Genomic DNA, 20,394 nt, shown 5'->3' on the forward strand with positions numbered 1-20,394 from the left:
ACTACCCCACAGTGAATGGTGGACACTGAAATCCCCAAGGTGGAGAAACGGGGGCAGGAGTTTCTGGATTAAGGGCAATAGCGCAACACAGGTAAGTGGCTGACCTGGAGGGAGGTAGACATTGCAAAGGGTGAGTGCCAGAGTCATTTGCACCCTAACTTCTATCACTTCCAAGGTGGTACATAGGGGGATCCAGTCACTATAGACATCGGAGCGAACCAGAGTGCAGACCCCACCAGATGCTACCCCAGGGCCAGCACGGTTCCAACAGAATGCCCAATAACCAGGAATAGTTGGCGTGGTCATCACGAAAATGAGTTGCATGGAGAACAAGACAGAACGCAGAATAAGAGGAGACAAGACGTTGCATTTCCAGTAGTTGACAATAGTAACCATTGCAGTTCCACTGGATGATCGTGTGGCAGGAGTCCAAGGTAGGCACGAAGGAGCCGAGGAGGAGGTCAGGTCACTTTATCAGTAGTTGTCACCGACAAGGATGGCGTGACATCCATACATAAGACATCAGACTGAGGTTGCGTGAGAGGAGTTGGCACCTCCGGGAGCACCGGGTGCACCTTGTCGTGAAATTTATGTTTTTTCCTTTTCTTCTTCTTCTCTTTCTCAGGTGGAGGAGGGCAGGACACAGGGGGAGTACAGGTGTCTGTAAGATTGGGGACCGAAAGAGAGTAGGCGACCCTGGGGCACACAGATGGTGCGCCTCGTGGCCGAGTGGTGGTAGCAGTCTTCTGGCCTGAGAGACGCTGAGGAGCGGGTTCCTGGGAGGGAGCCCAATCACCAGTAGATGCTGAAGAAGTGGGGCACTTCTTTGGCCAGCGAGGGGGAGCGACTCCCTGATGGGAGGTCGTGGGAGATGGAGGGGAGAGTGGAACGGGGCTGGGGTACGGACAAGGGAGGAAAAGGAAAGGAAGTAACAGAGGCAAAAGTTGAAGATATTGACACTGGGTGGAGTCCCTCATGCTTTTGGCACGCCTCAGTGTAAGACAGGTGATCCAGGGACTTATCTTCTTGTATGTTCTTTCCTCTCTTGGAAGCCAGGCAATCCGGTGAGTGATGGGAGTGGCAGTCAGCACCGTTGACACACACAGGCGACGGAGCATAAGGGCTTCCCTCATGGACTGTGTGGCCAGTCAACACACAAAGGATCCGCCATACAGCGGGAAGACATGTGTCCAAAATGCAAGAAACGAAAGCACCGCATAGGTGGAGGGATGTACGGCTTCACGTCACATCTGTAGCACATAACCTTGGCCTTCTCTGGGAGGGTATCTCCCTCAAAAGCTAGAATGAAGGCACCAGTATTAGTGCAGTTGTCTTTGGGACCCTTCTGCACACGGTGAACAAAATGAAAGCCACACTGTTCCAAATTAGCCCGGAGTTCCTCAGCAGTTTGCAGGATGAGGTCCCTATGAAAAATGACGCATTGGACCATATTCAGAGATTGGTGAGGAGTGATAGACACTGGGATGTTGCCAACACGGACAGAGGGAAGAAAAGCTGCGGACTGGGTGGCAGAAGAACCTTTGATCAACAGGGAGCCCAACCGCATCTTACTAATAGACTCCACTTCACCAAACTTGTCCTAGATATTTTCCACAAAAAACAATGGCTTTGTGGCAGTGAAAGTGTCCCCATCCGTGCTAGTACAGACGAGGTAACGGGGAAAGCCTGGTCTCCTCCCATGGGGTAGCCAGGTATGGGGAGGCTACCAGATCATACGAGGCAGCATTTAAGGATCCTTCATCATTCCAAGAGACGATTGTGTGAGAATGGCCAGATTTTTGCAACTTTATACGCTTCATGCGCCAAGCGGCCACTCTGATACCACCCACTCCAACCAGGGGTCCTCCCCATGGGCGCCATCCAGCCACAGCAACGGCTGTCTGGCACTGTGGCCATTGCCTGGAGTTCCGATGCTCCAAGAAGACAAGCAAGCACTCCTTGGCATACACAGGGAGGGGACAGCTCAAGTATCAGTAGTATGATCCCTGTGTTGTCAGGACGCTCAACCATATGGGTACATAACAGCCCCACCACACAGACTGGATACACGTGCTGGTGACCTAGTAGGGTGAAAGGGGGTATAGTGGGGAAGGAGAGGGGAAGGGAGGGGGGAGAGGAATCCACACCATAGATGCTAGGGAGGGAGTTCTTCCCAATATGGCTCACACTAAAAACAGGAAATTTTGGGGCTGAAATGCCAAAAATGGGGGGGGAGGGGGGGGGGGAACAATCAAAAGGAACAAAATTATGACCAATACAGGAAACCAGGGGAATAGCCAGGTTGACATAAATCAGATCACCAACAGAGGGGAAGCATGTGGCAATGGGGAAGGAGTGGGGATAGGGATGGAGGGGGCAGGGAGAAGGAAATGCAGCTTAAGGAATGAAGAATGAGCTACAATAGCTCGGGGCCCTGTGTGCGCCATGCACGAACTCACGAAAGAACTGTGAGCCCCCAGGAGGGCAAAAAATTAGATTTGGAACGGTGCCCTCAAATTTTTCTTATCCTGTGCAAATCTCTACCCTCACCTCCACCTGTCCCTCATAATACATTTATTATGACAGTCTTGATAAAGCTAATGAGTATTACAACGTATCTGTCCCTTTAACTTCCACAAACAGTTGTTATGCTATCCACCAACACATTCCTCTTACTGGTCAGTGTTTTTCATAGCCTTCATATCTTTTCCCATTCTTTTAACATTTATTAATTCCATGCTGTAACAGGATACTTAATTTACAACATTATTCTGTAACATTTTTCAAATACTTGCAGTTTCTTCATTTTCCACATCAACAGTTCACATCCATAACACAGTTGTGCTTCGTACACACAATTTCAAGCATTTCATCCAAAAGTCTGGGCCTTTGTTTGACACCAAGTCTTTTGATTAATATAGTGTTTCACACCTTAACATTTTTCCATTTTAGCTACTTTTCATCCCCTTGCGTTTTCACAGTCACTTCTGTCATTGTTTACCTTTAACACACACATCATGCTGAATTCTATTTCATTCAACAATTTTAAGTCATCCTTACATTCACCAGACAGGACTACATCATCTGCAAATTTGTACACACTGCCTTGTTTCAGTAAGTCCATCTTCTTATTTTTCAACACAATTCAACACGTAAAAGAACACATCACCAATCTGAGGAAATTGACGGAACGAAAAACAGAAGAAAACTATTCGCAGATAAAACAAGAGAAGGTAAAGATGGTAGCTATTCATGCAGTAGCTCACTTGCACACAAAGCATTTAACAAGTTGCATGTTATATTTCATGAGCTATATCGAAATATTTTAAATCTGTGAATTCAAAATATTTAAACAAATGGCTCACATTATCTTTTATTTTTAGTTCACTTTTGTACATACTTTTTAAAAAATGCACAGCTTTATAAAAGGAAATGCTCAGTCTGGGTTATACTCACAGAGGATCCACGGTCTGCAAGTTTTAGTTTCCCACCAAGTCCCAAAATTATAGCCGATACAATGGTTGATTTACCACTTCCATTTGGGCCAATAATTACATTCAGATTCTTGTGTGGCTTTACTTCAACATCTTCAAAAGTCCTATTAATAAGAGCATAAGAATTATCGAGTTGCTCTTCTATCATTTAATTTACACAAACATAAAGCAACACTAGTCATAAATGCATTATAATACACTCTAAAACTAAACACTGTGTGGTAGGAGAGAACTGATTCTAAGGAGAAGTAGTCATATACAGTAAACTCGACATAAAATGCAACGTAATTCCACTCTAATGATGCCTGCAACATACTTATGAAAGCTAAATCAGTTTCTAACTTTAGCCCTGTGAACAGCTGTTAATGGTCGCCTCTTTGCCGTTTTCAGTCAGTCTTGAGGCTGCAAATGCACATAGTCCACTGCAGTAGGCACTCTGTACTGATGATGTGCCATTCATGTATTTGTAGCCTCATAACTGACTGAAAATGCCAGAGAAGTGGCCATTAGAAGCTGTCCACTGCAGTGAAAATCATGTACCACAGGGGTAAGTTTGAAGGGTTCCAAACAAAACCTACTACCTAATATAGGAGTGCATAGTTTCATGGCAATATGTAGTAATAAAAGTTTCTCGGGCTTCCAGCCGCGTCAAGTGGTTTAAAATCCACGAGCTTTCAGCCGAGTACTCCTCGGCCATTGTCAAGAAACCTACTACAAATTGCAGAGGTAAATGAAAACTGCTGAAAATTATACCTTGCATCAAATAACTAACAGTTCTTGGCAGAGTTAATGTAAAAGTGTGTTAAGGCAGTCACTGAAAAATATAAACTAATAACTGAATAATCCTCTTCTGAAGAACACATTTAGTAACATATGGCCATAGGCTTCCACAGCCAGTGCAAATTTGGTGAATAGCTTTGAAGTGTATTGCTCAAAAAGAAATAGATATTTACTGGTAGTCCACCTGATTAGCATTAATCTTCTTCATGCCATTTAAATTTTTGGTACCCCCAAGGAAAGACATTATATTTATCATGCCTCACTTTAGTTTTCATGTAGCAACTAATGCTCCAAGACATTAAACATAGGTGAGAAAATTTGTTCAACAACTTCAGAGAGGACGCAAACCAGTACACTCAAAGACTGAAGAAAGTTTAACACCAAGGCTGCTGTTTATTTGCTGAATGACTAGTTTCAGGCTTTGCTCCTTTTCACAAGCCGTGTATTTTATTTCAGATATGTCTCGTGCGGACAGTTCTGTTAATGTCCTCACACTTAAATGTATCTCATATCTTCATTATCCAGCATGGAGTGATCCAGGTGACAACATTTTATATACAATGGAGAATTCGGTCGTACTGGATTACACTGGGTGTCATGCTGGCTTACTCAAGATAAATGTTTTTGTAATTTTGACAGTCGTTTGGTGTTAAAAATATCTTTTTTTCAGTATCTGAGAGTTGGAAATGCTTACTGATGGATAAACAATACAGGGAAAATTTAGTGGAACGGAAATCTCTCAGACATCTCTTTCTAAGACATGGAAAATCACACTGATTCTGACAAGTAAAAGTTTGTATAGAGTTGGAGATATAACTAACCAGGCACTAAAAAGGTGAAGCCCTATAATATGTAATGTTCTTAATCACATGTGTAATACATCAATAGTTCAAGATATTTTTCCCTAGCAAGATTCAAATATGCAACTGCTACTCCCCTTTACAGGAAACATGATTTCACATATGTCACTAACTACTGGCCAGTCTCACTCCTAAATCATTTTTCAAAGTTATGAGAATGTAATGTTTTAGTGGAGAGTCAAGGAAGTGTATGAGTCAAGTGACAGAGAATCCCTGTTATCAGTCATAGATGAACTAGGTTTGGATAGAAAGAAACTAAAATAATAAGTGCTGATAGTACAAGTATGTTCTCAAAAGTTAAATTCGTGGTTGAAGTATCATATCCATTTGAAGCAAAAATACAACTAAGCCAACAGGATGAGCTTTCCTTCTTGTTGAATTTTGCACAACAGAAAGTAATCACAGAATGCAACACAAATATAAAGAATGGAATAAGACTGGGTTGCAAAAAAAAAAAAAAAAGAAAAATACAAAAATGCCTTTGCAGATGATCTGTCTGTCTGCCGAAACAATGGAGGAGGCAAAGGAACAAACACTTGAACCAGCAAAATAAGCAGCTAAAATAGATCTTAACATTTCCTTTGGAAAAACTAAAATCATGGCAAACAACAAGCACCCAAATAAATACCTAAAAGTCCAAGAACAGAAAATGAAAACAGTGAAACATTTTAAATATCTGGGCAAATGGATTAGTTGGAACACATCAGAAAGTAAGGCAATAGAATCCAGGAAAAACAAAATTGAAGTGCCCTTCCAATTGAAACACCAGACAAATAACAAGAAATCCCTTTCATCGGAGCCCAAAATTAAGCAGTACAAAACAGTGACCACACCAGAAGCATTGTATGCAGCAGAAACCCTAACCATGAATCACATAAGGCAGATAGAACAATTTGAACTAAAAGAAAGGAAAATAGTAGGGAAAAATTTCAGGATAATTTTGACAGCCACTTGGTGTTAAAAATATCTTTTTTCAGTAGACCTTCTAACACTTTAGACGATAGAATCGACGTGGAGCTGATTTGACAACTTCACACCTCTCTCACAACAGTTGACTTACTTGGCACGTACAGCCGATCTTCCTCTCTGGATAGTCGGCCACATCGATCTCCAAAAACTACTATTCCGAAGAATAAAGCTGGTTAAGGGAATTTACCAGACACACACACTCTCTCTCTCTCTCTCTCTCTCTCTCTCTCTCTCTCTCTCTCTCTACTCATGAAATAATGCTCTAACACTTTTTGACGATAGAACGTGAGGAGTAAATATACAAACTTTGTTTTCACCAATTAACGACGTATTGGATAATGCAGAATAACATTCTTGCATTTCACATGTAAATATCTCCGTCTTCTCATATTTCACTCATATTTTGAGCTTTCAAACACACTAAATTAACATTCATAAGCGAGTTGGTTTAAGAACCACTCGTAATTTATTAACATGTCAAGTCCAACACATGAATTACTTGAAAGTCTAATTTCTTTTTTTCATTTGTCATTAATCATCACAGTCAATAAAGCACAGAATAATACATAAACACTCCTTGTTCTTCTTTACATATACATTGAAACTCTATGGATCGTACAGCAGGTACTTGTAGGCCACCATTCAGCCGCCACGTCCACAATTTGCTCGTGACTGTTTTTAGACCTCCACACACAAACCTGCAATGCGCAGTAGGTCGGATTTGCCTCTCTCGTACTTCTATTTAAAATATTGTATTTTTGAGATGGAGGAAGGCCAAATGGTTCTATAATTGACGCCAAAATTCTCAAAGCACTACATATTCCCCCCCCCCCAGATCGAACATGAGATATTTTATATACAATTATTATGCACATTTATATCACATATAATAACAATTCCTATTTCAACAGTATACCTTGTTCATTTCATAAGCGTGAATAGAACATTTCAATCAATGCTGGAGTTCGATTTCTTATATCTAGGAATTGTGAGGACTAAACCTTTACTTTTTAATTTTCAGCTCCAGGTGTTCGTGACACTTGAATACTTTATTCTTAATTCTAATCCCTTGTATTATTTTTTCCTTAGTATGTACTAGTATTATCATTTGCAGTAGTTTGTAGTCTGGAGGAGCTCTGGGCGACTGAAAGTGTTCTTTTCGTGACTTGTAAATACACATAAAACATAATAAAGCTAGTGATATATAGAATTCAAACTTACCAGAATAATCCCTATTAAACGTGTGGCTTCTGTCACGATACTGTCCTTTTCCCCTAGGATCAGTACCTATACCTTACATGTGAGTTGACCCTATGAGTGCACTTTCTCCTTCCAATCTGGTATGTACACCGCTTAATACAACATCCCTAATCATCAGGCCACAGGTCTTCCTATATCTATGTAGGTATGCCTGCCCTATATCCTCAGCAAATGGCGGGCATGGCCGCCCTTATCCTTTATGAGTATGCCTCATGGTCCATTGCCCTAGTATACACCTATATGTACACTATAATTAATATTTCCTGGTAAAATAAAAATTATTCTACACTTCACTCTAACTTCTTGGTACCACATTTAATACCCGAGAGTCCTCCTCTACTTTTCAACTTCTATAATCTTAGTAGATACTATGTCTACACATATTATTCAACTCATGGTAGATACTGTCTACCTATTTTGTTCAAGCCCCACTACCCTACTATTCATCAATTGATCCGAGTATTCGCTACACTAACTTTTCTTAAATAAGCATCAAAATTTACTCCAATCTAGCTTGCATTCTCCTTCATTACTCATGCTTCCTACTTATGTATACTCGTTGTAAGATCATAGTTTTTCTATACTGGTAAGGACTTCTGCGATAGAAGTATATGAATATGGAAAGAGGGAAAAAAGGGTTAAGTTCTCAAAAGAAAAGTAAGAAAGGAAAAATAGAAATGGTTGCTAAGATCGAAGAAGAGAAAGAAGACAGCCCCAAAGATAGGAAACCTTTCCCACCCCCCTACCCTAGGATCTCTACCCCGCTGGTAGTTGAGTGAGAAGCCAGAGGAGGTGTGGTGTTAAATCATCTCCTACAGAACGGACATTCCCACCTTCACCCTTGGGGTCCCCAAAGGGAATCTTAGCAACCCTATGGAAACGGCAAACGGTGAAGAACCAGTCACACCTGTTTGCGACGGTTTTTTGAAAGGTGTGATGTGTGTTCTGTGTTAGCCATGATTTATCTGTTGGTGTAGATCATGCTCTTATTTACACTACCCCTTTCAAAATCAATACAAACCCTCCTGTCTACATCACGTCTCATAAAAGGTATCAAATACTCTATACAAAATATAAAATCCCTACACTACAGTATAAAGGTTGTTCAATTAGTTACATGATACTACCTTTTTCCACAAATATAGTATTCTATTCTCTTCATTTCTTCTAGAGATCACCCAGTTTTCTCAGTACTAAAATTATAGGATAGTTTAAGAATTCAAGAATAGATTACAAAATAGTTTAAGATTTGAAGGGAATTCGGTACATGAAACACTTTTGGAAGAACAGAAAACAACTCGAGGTCCGGCGGTCGTCACTCCGCCTGTTAACACAAAACGTTAATGTTCCTAGGAGATACATGAGTCCGCCTGGGTCCCATGGATCTGATATTAACTTCACTTGAGCAAGTGAGGACCTGTACTTATTAAATTTTTTGTTTGAAAGTCTCCTCATTGCAAAACAATCACCACTGCCCTAGGTAACACAACATTAGGTGACAATACATTTTTTTTCTACTTTGTTTTGGATAAGCTTGAATTCTTTCCACATGGCATCTATAACCTTGCTAGTATCATTAAGTTTGGAAGAAGCAATAGTTGAAACGTTTCTCAGTAACATTTTGATCTATAATTCCTTCAAATTGTTCCTCCAGACTACTTATATTTACTATATCAGAGTTAGCTATTCTCTCTATGAAACTTCATTCTACACTTTCTACTCATGTATTAACACCCATAATTCGCGATTGGATTATTGGTATTAATTTATCCTGCTTTTCAACAGTTCCTTTCAAAGTATGCAATCTCTGCTTTACAGCATCAAATGTAACATTACATACATTTTGAAATGATCCTAACTTCTCACTAAGTTCAGATTCTACAGTATTACATTTACCTTCAATACCAAATTCTAACTTCTTTGTCAAATCCTGAAGTTGATCATTTTGTCTCTGATTAAAGTCAGTGAAAAGTTGATTTACGTGACTTCTAAAGGACTAGTTAGTTCACCTTTCAAATCCGTCTTCAGATCTTCTACTTTAGCAGTTAAAGCATCGAATTCAGTCTTCAAATTTCCCATTACTTCACATAAATTACTAAAGTCTTTACTTTGTGAATCTACCTTAGCACTTAACAAGCCTAAAGTTTCATCATGAACATCGAATTTATGATTTAATTGAGTAGTCACTGAATCTAACTTAAGACTTTGAGCATTTAAAGCTGCATTTACTTCCTTTCTTAAAGCCGCTGAATCTGCACTTTGGGCTTTGAATAAATTTACTAATTCAGACCAGTCTGGCACATCTTTACTCACTTTCATAGACATGGCCGGTTCTGAAGTTTCCCCAATTCTCTGTGTATTATCCACATTCTTATTAGTCTTAGATCTAGTAGTCATTTAATGCATTAACTCTAAGTATGACAACTACACCAATAAAAGTCACTCTACTGTTTGTATCCTTTCTTGCTAAGGTACGAAAGTTCTATTTTGCGCTCACCCGGCGTAGAATTCTCGCAATGTAGGTGAGTGGGTGTGACGTCAAGTCAGCACCGGTGAACAGCAAGCCGGCGGCATCAGACGTTGGTGTCGACGTTGGCGTTGGTAGGCAGCTGTGGAAGCAGATCAGCACCAGTGAACCGCAACTAGCGCTGGTGGCGTTGGATGTTGTTTTCGCGTTCGCATCGCCACGATGTGTGTGAGAGTTGTATACTCCCCCCACTTGATCTTCTTGAATTATTCTCGTCGTATGTCTTCTTAGTCTAATACGGCGAGGTCTTCTTTCCGTTCTTTTAATGTTATTACTTCCTTACGTCTTCCCTTTTGTTGCACCCACAAAATTTTCCACTTGAATTTTGGACTTAATCCAATTACATGAAACAGTTCTCTTGTCTTGTTATATCTGGTTGTTATGACAACACATCATATCTTCTTCGATTTCTTTTCAAATTCCCCATTTTTTTCGAGTCCTTTTCACTGGTCCCCACGTTCTAATGCTTTAGACGATTGAATCGATGTGGAGCTGATCTGCCAACTTGGAGCTGATCTGCCAACTTCACACCTCTCTAACATCAGTTGAATTACTTGGTACGCACAGTCGATCTTCCTCTCTGGATAGTCGGCCAGGTCGATCTCCAAAAACTACTACTCTGAAGAATAAAGCTGGTTAAGGGAATTTACAGTCAGTCAGTCAGTCTCTCTCTCTCTCTCTCTCTCTCTCTCTCTCTCTCTCTCTCTCTCTCTCTCTCTCTCTCTCCCCCCCCATGAAATAATGCTCTAATGCTTTCTGACGATAGAACGTGTGTAGTAAATATACAAACTTTATGTTTTCACCAATTAACGATGTATTGGATAATGCAGAATAACATTCTTGCATTTCACATGTAAATATCTCCGTCTTCTCATATTCCACTCATATTTTGAGCTATAGAAACACATTAAATTAACATTTAGAATTTATTAACATGTCTTGCTTCTAGAAAGTCCAACACATGAATTACTTGAAAGTCTAATTTCATTTTTTCATTTGTCTTGAACAATCATAATAGTCCCTAAAAGCACAGAATAATACATAAACACTCCTTGTTCTTCTCTACACATACACTAAGACTCTATGGATTGTACAGCAGGTACTTGTAGGCCGCCGTTCAGCCGCCACGACCCCAATTTGCTCGTGACTGTTTTCAGACCTGCATACACCTGCAAACATGCAATACGCAGTACGTCGGATTCGTCTCTCTCACACTTCTATTGAAAATATTGCGTGTTTGAGATGGAGGAAGGCTAAGTGGTTCTAGAATTTATGCAGAAATTCTCAAAGCACTACAACCTCTCAGAGAAAATGTGAAAAAAAAAAGACTAAATTTTTACGGATATCTTCTCAGAATGAACTCTAATAGATTAACTAAACAAATTTTGGATATCATCCATAACCGCATAATGAAATTTAATTGGTTTGTGAAAACTGAAAGAAACCTAAGAGAACTAAAAATTAAAGAGAAGTCATTACTCGACAGAACAGCTCAGATAAGAAATAAAGACAAAAAATAAGGTTCCACAACAAATTTAAAATAAAGTCAAAATTTATTATCTTGAAAGAGGACAGGAAATCAGTGAGAATGAACAAATACTGACCACAAAAGATGGAACACCACACAAAGAAATGACTGATTCATCATACTCCATAGAGGCTGAAATTAAAGAATCAGAGGGGAGTCATCCACCTTCGCAATAATGTCAAAACCATGTTTTGGATTTTAAAATATCAACTCTGCTGAGGCAGCTATGTATACTTAAGCCTTAATCTGCCTAACAGAATGAGCCCTCTTACACAGTGTGTTGGCTTCATCCTGTACTAACATGATGATGATGTGGCACCATTCATGTGCAAACTGAAAGAGAACAGAACACCAATAATGCTTCTTTTGTAGAGCTGCTACTCAGCCATTAGACAAGAAATTATAAGTGTTCAGCAAAAGTAAGGAAAAGTAGTATGGAAGCTGCCATAGAGCATTGTGTTAATAGTCGCAGGTCAGTCACCGACAGTGCAGTGGCATGTGAATCACAATAACGAGACACACCAATGCATTGCAAAGTGAGTACGGCCGAGCTCAGCAGTAAATGGCACCGCACAGCGGTAATCAGCTGCCACACGGGGCAGTGTGACCACACCAGGATAGTCTCTTGTTGTGGCAATGTGACTAGGCCCCAGCGTTTAGTGAAATAAATGGGCACTAGAGGCATATGAATAAGTCTGGATTTTAAGGCAGGGATCACTTATCATTGGAAACCAGCAGCAGCAGCACCACACCAACACCACCACCACCACCACCACCACCACCACCACCACCACAATATCAGAGCTATGCCATAGAGTGAGACGAATGGCCACTGCCAATAGCAGCCCATGAGTTCAGGACCACACTGCACCTGCCACCAGCACTGAGTCCTTCACGAAACTAGGTACCACAGCTACATTGACCTACCAAAGGAGACTGCTGCCTCCAACACCAAGCTGCTAGTGGGACTTGGTACCATGGTGCCATCCATTTCCAAGGACAACAGGTTGAAACCCATACACAGCAGATTCCACATGCAGCCATCACTGCCTCACACGGAGTGAAGAGGCCATTTTCCAAGGGGAATGCAAGTTGCAGCACAATGCATAGAGCCACTGATGCCAATGGCTGTAGCATCCGAAGGCCAACAGCCAGCTAGGGGGTGTTCCACAAGCAATGCAGATCACTGGCTCAGCAGCTAAAGGTGGAAGCCGCCATCCATTCGACACCAGCCAGAGGCAATGAGGAGAAGTGTGCCTGCCTCACGTCATGTACTGAAGTCAATAAAAGTTTTTTGTAACTGTTGACAATGTTGGCTCTGGCTGTCACCACCACTAGCTTGCCGCCCCCCCCCCCCCCCAACATGCTACACTTTTGTATAGCTACTCAATACAAGAATAGAAAAAGCTTTAAAAATATGTGAGAGCACAAAAACAATTTTTCTGTTGATGCTGAGCATTCCTTTTTTGCTACTAGCCAGGTTTGGGAGGAACTACAAAATGTATAATGAGGAGAGCTGGTCTTCAACTAGTGGATGATGCACAAATAACAACTGCATCTGGTGTTTACGATTTCTGCAAAGCTAATATTGACAATTCCCCCCCCCCCCCCCCCCCCTGTGCAAGAACCTGAAGAAGAGATTTTCGAAAACCCATACAATACCTGGTACCAGGAATTTTCCCCACTGCAATCCACTTTCTGTGATTCTTTAGACATTAGAACAAGAGTGTCATTCTTTTGGACTGAGAAGGAATACTTGTTTTGTGCCTTTGGAAAACATTTTAGGTGCTGTTGGCGTACCTAAATCAACATCATTAGGCAGAATGTATTACTTTAATGAAAAAGGTATGAAGTTAACAGAATATAATTTGTCACAGTGGATTAAAAACAGAGATGCTCTTAAGAAGTTTTATTGATAGTTTCAGGGATCACCAGTCCTTAACATGTACATTTTAAATAAACATTAGTGTGGCTGGAATAATTGTTGTTTAAAGATGCTAATTTGACACCGTAAATAATGTTAACCCATGTAATGAAAATGTTTCAATTAAATTCATAACTTTCGGTTCTTTATTTTCATGAGGCAGCGTTACTATAGGTTGTCAGTTTACATAATCTGATATGAATGATCTTCTGAACAATGATGTGATATACGTTAAACGAATATCCAATATCTATCAAAACTCAGGGTGCTGCTTCTTTTTCTTTTTTTTATAAATAGTATCACAGAGTTTCAATAAAAATAAATCTTGTATCGGCTGTCGGAAAGTGGTTCACATATTTAAAAACCATTATTTGAACCACAACAGCTTACGCTGATTTTCTACATTCCCATAAGTCAAGAATAGTTACTACCCTTTTTTCCAATAAAAATACATCCATTCAGTGACATCTGGGGAAATATGACAGTGATGTGTTGAAACTAAGATACTTTCTGTTATTATTATAATTGTTGTTATTTCTGTCTGAAGTAATGCAATCGAAATGCCAAACTTCAGTTGCGGCATTTACGTTTATAAAAAATTTCCATTTTCCCCTCTTACTAAATGAAGCATGTTGAGAAATTTTTCATTGACTATTGTCACACAGAGAGTAACAAGTAGAAAATGTTTCATGAAAATTTGAAGCCGTGGGTGTCAGATATGGATGATCTTACGTATAATTATTTTTTTCCCACCAGAACACAGAGTATTGTGATTTCAGATTTATTTCATCTACATCTACATTTATACTCTGCAAGCCACCCAACGGTGTGTGGCAGAGGGCACTTTACGTGCCACTGTCATTACCTCCCTTTCCTGTTCCAGTCGCGTATGGTTCGCGGGAAGAACGACTGTCTGAAAGCCTCCATGCGCGCTCTAATCTCTCTAATTTTACATTCGTGATCTCCTCGGGAGGTATAAGTAGGGGGAAGCAATATATTCGATACCTCATCCAGAAACGCACCCTCTCAAAACCTGGCGAGCAAGCTACACCGCGATGCAGAGCGCCTCTCTTGCAGAGTCTGCCACTTGAGTTTATTAAACATCTCCGTAACGCTATCACGGTTACCAAATAACCCTGTGACGAAATGCGCCGCTCTTCTTTGGATCTTCTCTATCTCCTCCGTCAGACCGATCTGATACGGATCCCACACTGATGAGTAATACTCAAGTATAGGTCGAACGAGTGTTTTGTAAGCCGCCTCCTTTGTTGATGGACTACATTTTCTAAGCACTCTCCCAATGAATCTCAACCTGGTACCCACCTTACCAATAATTAATTTTATATGATCATTCCACTTCAAATCGTTCCGCACGCATACTCCCAGATATTTTACAGAAGTAACTGCTACCAGTGTTTGTTCCGCTATCATATAATCATACAATAAAGGATCCTTCTTTCTATGTATTCGCAATACATTACATTTGTCTATGTTAAGGGTCAGTTGCCACTCCCTGCACCAAGTGCCTATCCGCTGCAGATCTTCCTGTGTATCTATTCATAGAAAACCCATTAATAATTTTACTTTATTACAATTTGTACTGTCTTGGGAATTATTTAAGACTAATCATTAAGTTCCCACCACGTTGGAGAAATGTGATATGCGCAATTTTCAATGTGTGTGTACTTTTTCTGGAAATTGGAAAGTGACACCTATTAATTTCTTTTGTATTCTTCTTTGTAACCTTACAGCTTAAATAATTACATGCCCATTAAGTATGTGCTTCTCTTAACTTATAAAAAAAAAAAAAATTCCAAATCAAAAGCTTCATAAGCACCTGAGTTACAGGCATTTATGCAGATAAGTACCATCTTGCATTGACATTCTTGCAGGGCCCAGTTTCAGAACATCACTACATTTAAAATTCGATATAAAAAAAAGTTTTAGTCAGAGAGCAAAAAGAGTTTGCCCAAGTTCTTATGTTATAAGTATATGCAAATTTGCTAAGTTTCAAGAAAATCTGACTTGATGTGTGACAACCTGCATGATTTGATGTGGAATGACCCCATACAAAATCACTAGGAATCATGAACTTCACTGAAATTTCTCCAGTGCTCCCATTACAGTATTTACTCGAATCCAAGCCACACTCAGTTATAAGCCGCACCTGAAAAATGAGACTCGAAATCAAGGAAAAAAATTCTTCCCGAATCTAAGCCGCACCTGAAATTTGAGACTCAAAATTCCAGGGAGAGAAAAGTTTTAGGCTGCACCTCCAAATCAAAACAAAGTTGGTCCATTGTAATATGAGACACAATTTAGGTCGAATGAATGACGATACAGCTACAGTAGTTTGGTTCGAGTCGTAAGCTTCGCAGTTAAGCTTTACCAGGTAACCGTTGCCATGCGTCAGGCGCTCTGTCCGTATTTATACGGGTACCCTTCCTTTTTCATGTGCTTCATCTGGTTTGAATCGATTGCTTATTTTTCTTTGATCTGATAAGTGCCGTTCTCTTTGATATAGGTGTTTATGTCACTCTAAGCCGAAAATGCATTATTGTACTGTGTCATGCATTCACATTCTGATAATGTGTGTTTACGACCTGTCACCACTCGCGGCATGGCTTGCTTTTGTGCGCGCTACCGCCGCTTACGAAAAAAAAAGAAAAAAAAAAGAGAGAGAGAGAGAGAGAGAGAGAGAGAGAGAGAGAAATTGTCTCATTAGTGAAACAATGGCAAGAGACTGCTATTTGTTGTTACTTACACTACTGGATTCTTTGATAATGATCAACAAGTACCAAATAATAGACTGCGTATGATAGAAGATGTTCTGAACGAGAGTTTAGCTAAAATTTTTCGCCGTTTGAAAATCTTTGCAGACGCCTCTTTTGTACATTACATTCTGCACAGAAATTAGAGTCATCTTGATTTAAAAATCTAGTCAATTGCCGTGCTTCATTTCTGACTGTATCACTATTATGCATAAGAATAATACGAATACAAACATGACATGATATGTATATTCTTCCGCGTTTGTTGTTGTCTCACACCAGTTTCCTAGTTTATTAGGCAGACAGGATTTAAATGAGATAGCAGCAAACACGAAAGAATACATGGCAAAATGTTTATATTCGTATTATTCTTATGGTGAAGAGAATACTGCATGTGATTCACAATTCATTAAAGTCCTATTAGCAACCATCTCTTCTCACAGGTAGGAAAAAATTCAAAACGTAGAGTTGGCCATATTGACAAACATCCCAAACAGTCTTGCCAGTTGGATTTTCATAGTACATTGAAATGCTGCTACATTTGAAGATGAACAATACGGAATTTGTATTTACTTCGTTGGATAATGTATGAAAATGCAGTGGTCGAAACTCGGGGCGGATAAAAAAGCTGGTCTTCCACCTTTTTTTTTTTTAATTTATTTACTGACTCAGAGGTTTTGGCACTAGTATTTATCTTTGAGCCTGCAAAGCATGCCTGTGTAGGGCTGCATATATTCGTCGGCAGAAGTTAGTTGTGGCGGCACCTACCAACATTTTTCAGAACTTCCGCTTACTTTGCACTCGATTCTAAGCCGCAGGCATTTTTTTGGATTACAAAAACCGGAAAAAAAGTGCGGTTTAGATTCGAGTAAATATGGTACTTTGGCATTATTAGTGTTTCAGACTGAGTGACAAATAGTTGAGAATGAGTGGACACCTCCCTCGGGATGAATTACCCTTCTTGAGGACTACACTAATATGAATCTTAGTCTGGGCTCTGCTTTTTTCATAATTAATTCATAAATGAGTCAGGCCTCAGTGCCTGGAGACAACAGTGGCTTACATGTCTAAGTTTTGCTCATGTGAATTTGTGATAGTTTTCTACATCTGATGAAAGACTCAGTCTGAAAGCTGGATACTTCTAGCATTCATTTACATTGCACCTGTCTGCGAACCAATGCCTGTTCTATGTGGTGAGTACCAATGTATCCCTCCCATACTGTCGTTTCGCATAGTTAACTTTTTTCTGTAATTGTTTCTCCTTAACTGAATTGCTCCAGATGGATATGTCTACAGTAGAGACAGCTCACAGCACTGTTGCCAGCTTTGAACTGCGAAGGGCTAATGGCTGCAGGCAGAAACAGTAGCTACCTACAGAACTGACAACACTGAGGCATTGCCATAGAGGCAATTACAAAAGTGCATTAAGTTACTGGTTTAGGCAAGTGAACAACTGCAACTGTCAGGTAGAAACTTATGCTGACTCAATTATAGTTCTTAGGCTATGGGCTATGCCACAGACCAGCATGTCACCACAACTTATATTCTAAAAATAATATGCATACAAAGAAAAGTTCAGTTTTCATCACCACAGCCTAAATTCTAACAAATAATCTGGACAAAAGGAAAAATTATCAATTTTCTGCCCATGTATGACATCACACATTACATCACCATTAAATCACAATGTGAAGCCAACATCCAGTATCAGTAGATTTATTTGATTCATGTGTTCTGCCTATTCTATTTTGGTCTGAATTCCAAATTAAACTTTAGATCCCTGTATGGCAGTTTGGGGAAAATACTGAAACTGGTAATATCACCCACCTGCTTAGGCCAATTGTCATCAAAATGGAGGAAATAACTTGTCAAATGCCAATACGAGTATAATATGCATCAATAACAGTTAATCTCATAACATCTTCATTGGCTTCACCACTGAGAATCAAAATCTGTTACATTGCAACTTATCCAAGATCTTTGATATCCTCAACTAGGGACGATCTCCTTAACTCACCTTTCAATTGGATGATGCTCCTAGAACTAGGCCTACCCACAAAAATTTTGTAGTAACACCCAAATGCCACCACAATAGTGCTTCTGGTGGAAAGGACGGAAATTACATAGATGTTATAGTGAAAGACAACACACATACTAAAGTCATCCAGAACTTTATATCACGGTAGATTACGCATGTCATTACAACAGAGCCAAGCTAACATTCACTTCTGAACCATTCTTTCTGAATAATCCCATACTACTATAGAACTATTGTTTGGTCACCAAATTTCCTAAAGATTCTCAACTCCCAGACTGAACATCAGTTCTAGACTGTAACAATGGCAAAAATAGTACAAAATTCGTAGGACCATTCCCCAATTTTGTCTTCCGAGATCTGGGAAAAGCTATCAATAATCACAGGTCACTTTATGTGCATTCCATCCCTATCAGTAATATCTCAATCTTAGACTAGCAGCAATGCTTCAGAAAATAGCAATAAATAGGTTTGAGCGTCTTTACATCCGAGATAAATTGAATCCTTAGAATGTTTATTATCAGCCATTCAATATTTCTTGTTACAACTGGCATTGATACCCACTACACTGAATCTGTATATTACCTTCTTATAACAGGCAGTGAACCAATTGGTTTACCATTATCACATTTTTCCCAACATTTAATGTAATACACTGACGATGACATAAATTATTTTTGTGGGAATTAACTATCTAGAATTAATTTGGTCATATTGAACTCATAAATGAGATATGTAATATAATGTGTATCTATACTAAACGGGCTGTGTTACCTTCCTAACTTATATTTTCGTAGAAACTTCTACAATAATGTTAGTGTCACTTTTTATTGAAGAATATGTAGGGCAGCGTAAATTTCACATGAGGCAGATAAGGTTTACTATACTAACATTGGTTTCACCTAAATAATTTTTCAGGTGACACGCAAATGCTACTTTCTGAAGCGTTAGCAAAACTTCAAATCTAAAATCTAACTAAGTTCTACATATGAATACAATACAAAGTTCCTGTGACGAGAAACAGATCTTTCTAGTGGCTTTGTTTATTTTATGATATTCACTATAACTTTGTCACTGTCGTAGTCAGTTTTAGCCATTCTTATTGTGAACGAATATTATTGTACAATAAACACATTAATTATGCTTGTTTTTGTAGAATAAGGCATAATCAACCACGACATATATGTTGAATAAATTACGTTTACGGCGACTGACACACAGTAATATATATAATACTTACATAAAATTTTTCAATGTGATTCTTTCAATAATGCCCTTCATCATTGGTAAATGAATTACTTCAACAGGCGTACACAAACCTTGGGAGGTTCGAAACACCCTCCCATTCAAAACACATAACCTACAACAGAATAACAACTTTGACAAGACCCGCCAATACGAGAAGCACCTTTGCCGCGCATCCTGTTCTGCGATTTGCATTGAAGGTAATTTCATTTTTATTAACTTTGGCATTTCGTAAATAATACCATAGAGGCACTCATATTACATATATGATACATCGTAAATAGTAATGACAAAATAATATGTTTTTTAATATTCCTTTCCTGAACATCTAAGCAGGTCAGATTTAATCTATACTGTCATTGGAGCTGATGTCACAAATTTAAACAGAATTCCCACGAAGGATACAAGGACAGCCACAAAGTAGCTAGACGTCTGCTTTCTTTAAGTCTTCCACAAAGACTTGTCTATGTATACTGTGTTTCGGACAAGCGAAAAAAATATGGTTTTCATCTGCATAGAAGACATTGTCACTGTCAAAATGAAGAGAACTGGAGATTCCTATTCGGTGAAGATGGACTGTAAAACACCCATAATTTAAATGCATATGAATTATACTAGTTATTAATTTCCCTGAAAACTTTTTGTCTTGGAACCAAGGTTTATATGGGACAGATTCTTGAATCGATGCATAGGCCCTACCATCTGCACAGGTAGCTTCCTATATTCATGCTAATTAATATTAATTTTCTCCTTGATCCTTGAATTGATTTGATTTGGGAACTCTTGAATAATATATTCCTGCTGTAACTGGTGCCTTCACATCCTGATCTGACTGTTCATTCTAAATGATGCCTGAATGAGCAGCAATCCAAAGGAAAGAAGATTCCTTTGTCGGTGCTTTCCATCATCACGTGAATAATGTCCGCTACGTACACATATTTGCATCACAATTCCATTTTCGATTTTTGATATACTGAATAGTACTTTTCGGATCTGAATTA

General features: G+C 39.3%; 1 protein-coding gene across 1 annotated transcript in view; it reads right to left on the reverse strand.

The window, feature by feature from the left end:
• LOC126481005 (structural maintenance of chromosomes protein 5) overlaps positions 1–19,533 on the reverse strand; it is a 173,221-nt gene extending 153,688 nt beyond the window's left edge. The window contains exons 1-2 of the mRNA XM_050104459.1: positions 19,389–19,533; positions 3,457–3,598 (exon numbers count right to left, since the gene is read on the reverse strand). Coding sequence (XP_049960416.1) covers positions 3,457–3,598; positions 19,389–19,432 — 186 coding nt within the window. The 5' untranslated portion in view covers positions 19,433–19,533. The remainder of the gene's footprint in view (positions 1–3,456; positions 3,599–19,388) is intronic.
• Between the last annotated feature and the right edge of the window lie 861 nt (positions 19,534–20,394).

Source organism: Schistocerca serialis, chromosome 5 (assembly GCF_023864345.2).
Source record: "Schistocerca serialis cubense isolate TAMUIC-IGC-003099 chromosome 5, iqSchSeri2.2, whole genome shotgun sequence".
Classification (NCBI taxonomy): Eukaryota; Metazoa; Arthropoda; class Insecta; order Orthoptera; family Acrididae; genus Schistocerca; species Schistocerca serialis.